This window comes from Vicia villosa, linkage group LG5 (genome assembly GCF_029867415.1).
Source record: "Vicia villosa cultivar HV-30 ecotype Madison, WI linkage group LG5, Vvil1.0, whole genome shotgun sequence".
NCBI lineage: Eukaryota > Viridiplantae > Streptophyta > Magnoliopsida > Fabales > Fabaceae > Vicia > Vicia villosa.
The window spans coordinates 42,657,419-42,660,282 of NC_081184.1; the positions used below are offsets into that span (position 1 = coordinate 42,657,419).

Genomic DNA, 2,864 nt, shown 5'->3' on the forward strand with positions numbered 1-2,864 from the left:
GTGTTGCCATTTGTCTTTTTCAATTCCATGATTAATTTCTACATCAAATATGATACAAAATAGTGGTATCGTCCTGTTACTCGATTTTTTAGTAAATTTAATGCACCTAAAAGTATTTGTATTTGGGTCATGCTAAAATGTGCCCTTAGGGCACATGTTAAGGATACTATAATTAACTTGTGCCTTTGGGGCACATGTTAGCTTTTCCCTTTGTATTTAAACATGTCTAGTAAATTTAATTCACATAAGATTATTTATATTCAAACATTCAAAGACAAAGAAATCCCACATAAAGAGTATTTATATTCAACCATTCAAAGACATACAAATCCCAAAGGTATCGTTGAAAAATAACTCTTAATTTATTAGAAGGAGTCTCTATTATTTATTTTAATGAAAAGATAAAAAATACATAATGATAATTAATTTTTGGGTGGATCATATAACTTATCGCCACATTTGCATTTCCATACTTCCGCATTTGGTGGCACTGACACAAGGATAGGATTGCAAGGACTACAATTTCCACAACTGTCTTTGCAACTTGGAGGATGTGACCCAATTTTACTAAAAACCTTTCTTGACAACAAACCCTTGAACTCATCGGATTTGATTTGCGGCACAAGCTTCTCTTCAATTTTCTCAATATGCTAAAAAAACATAACAGTTAACTATAAATTATTAATAAGTTAATACAACTACAATCATCGTTTTTATCAAATGTACTACAAAAGTTCTTATTTACAAATATTAGGAATTTACTATAGTTTAATAATAATAATTTTTGTTTTAACCAATTTTTTAAAAACTGGATTGAATTGGCTGGTTTGTTTTAACCAATTTTTTAAAAACTGGATTGAATCGGCTGGTTTGTTTTAACCAATTTTTAAAAAACTTGATTGAATCGGCTGGTTGAACCTGTTCAACCTCGAACCGTTGTCTAGTCCGGTTCGGTTTGAACCAACAAGTCGTTATGTCTATAAAATTGGAATAAAATCGTTTCAATCGCAAAAAACTAATATAACCTTAAAACCGAGATCAGTTTTGGTGAATCAAACGGTTCAAAAAATCAATTTTTTTAAATGTTTTACTTCTCTTGTTTTCTTTGTTTAAATCTAAAAAAATTAATTATAACAAACATTTAAAATTGAATGGATGAAAAATAAAGAATAAAATTGAAAGACGCGAAGATAATGCAAATGTAAACAGAAAAAGAAGAAATAATGTAGTGTTTGTGGACATGAGATAAGTGATGTTTGGTCTTGGAAGAGATGAAAAAAATTATACTGATAAAAAACTTGTGTCTTTGAGTGAAGGAATTAGGACAATATATAAATATTGATCCTGAACTAATTTTTTATTTGTTATCGCGCCTTACATTTCATTTTTCTTCTTTTGTAAGCTTGTTTATTAGTACTATATTTATTTGAGAATTTTATTTTATAAATTATTATATAAATTAATTTTATTAAGACATTTAATAATATATTTATTTTATCTTTTTAGTTAAATAAAATATATGATTTACCCACAGTTAAATCGATTGAACCTTGCCCATATATTTTAACAATTCATTCTCCGATTCGGTTTTTAAAACATTGGTTTTAACTTGAAACAATATCAAATAATAATATAGGTTATAAATATTAAAAAAAACATATACATTGTGAAATAGTAGTAAGGAGGATGATGCTATACCTGAATATCTATCTCACTTTTGGAAGTCATGGAACATCTAACTTCTACAATAAAAAATATTAGGTGTTAATAAAATGAAGATGTAATATAAATATAATATAAAATGAATTTTGTTAATGTTTTTTTAATGCATAACAACCATTCATAAATGTTATTTTTAGGATAATTAAAATTAAAACAGAATATTAAAGAAAAAATAAATGATTATAATTGAAACAATATAAAATATATTTATACTTGAATCTTTAATTAAAAATAATGTTTAATTAAAAGTAGCATTATTGTTAAGAAGAAATGGAGAAGTATAATATCAAAGAATTGATACCTCTTGATGTAATGGATGAGGCAATAATAGAACTGAAGATCACTGACAGCGAGAAAAATGTGACAAAATAAAGCTGGGCTTTGTTCTTTAACATTGTAAAAGTACTAAACACTACTTTTTTTGTTGTTGAAAAAACGGAATCACTACATTTATATTTATATATGATAACATTATGTTATAAAATGAGAACATTGTTTGGGCATTGATATGACATTGACTAAAAATTTCTTATTTTGACTTTCTAGAACATGAATATATTTACTGTGAATTTCATTTTTTTAACTTTATACAAAATAAAAATATTAACTATAAGATTCTTTCAGTCAAATCTTTATCTAAAATTTGAACAGAGTTAAATATTATGATAACAAATTATATGAATTATTTATCATTATCTTAAAAATAAAATATACAAAATAGTTTTATTATGATGGTTAAAAATTTTGATTCACGTATACTCTATATACTCTAGGATAATTTCATTGGGCTCGAGAGAAGTGAAGCCCACAGCCCAAAGAAGTTGAGAAAGGTCAATTGAAGTATCGAGCTGACTTGGTCTTGAATTCCTCGACTGTAACTTGAGTCGTCTGGTCCCAATCCATGCCTATCACTTAGCCATCTATCCATCTTACGTGGAAAAATATGGTTTTTAAGAGAAAGCTACTTTGGTCTCTTAGTAAAACAGGAAATTGTCCCTCTAAATTAGGAGTACTGTAATAAATAACACTTTTTATGACAAATATTTCACCCCGAACATGCTAAAAATCGGGAGTATAGGTCATAAGAGCGTCATGCTTGATTAAAAAAAGTTAAACAACTTTTTCCTCAGTTTTAAGAAAAT

The 2,864-nt window shown here is 26.8% G+C and overlaps 1 protein-coding gene across 1 annotated transcript; it reads right to left on the bottom strand.

Moving 5' to 3' along the window:
• Window positions 1–290: 290 nt before the first annotated feature.
• Window positions 291–1,738, bottom strand: LOC131606565 (EPIDERMAL PATTERNING FACTOR-like protein 6). The gene is made up of 2 exons (XM_058878770.1): window positions 1,699–1,738; window positions 291–650 (listed from the first exon to the last, which is right to left on the bottom strand). Exons 1-2 carry the CDS (start codon window positions 1,726–1,728, stop codon window positions 423–425), a joined length of 258 nt encoding a protein of 85 aa, XP_058734753.1. The 5' UTR covers window positions 1,729–1,738; the 3' UTR covers window positions 291–422.
• Between the last annotated feature and the right edge of the window lie 1,126 nt (window positions 1,739–2,864).

What these genes read in the sequence shown, in the direction of transcription:
- LOC131606565 (XM_058878770.1), bottom strand. Translation starts at nt 1,728, where the DNA reads ATGACTTCCAAAAGTGAGATAGATATTCAG. An exon ending in AAAGTGAGATAGATATTCAG is followed by an intron (nt 651 to 1,698) that starts GTATAGCATCAT and finishes ATGTTTTTTTAG; the next exon opens with CATATTGAGAAAATTGAAGA.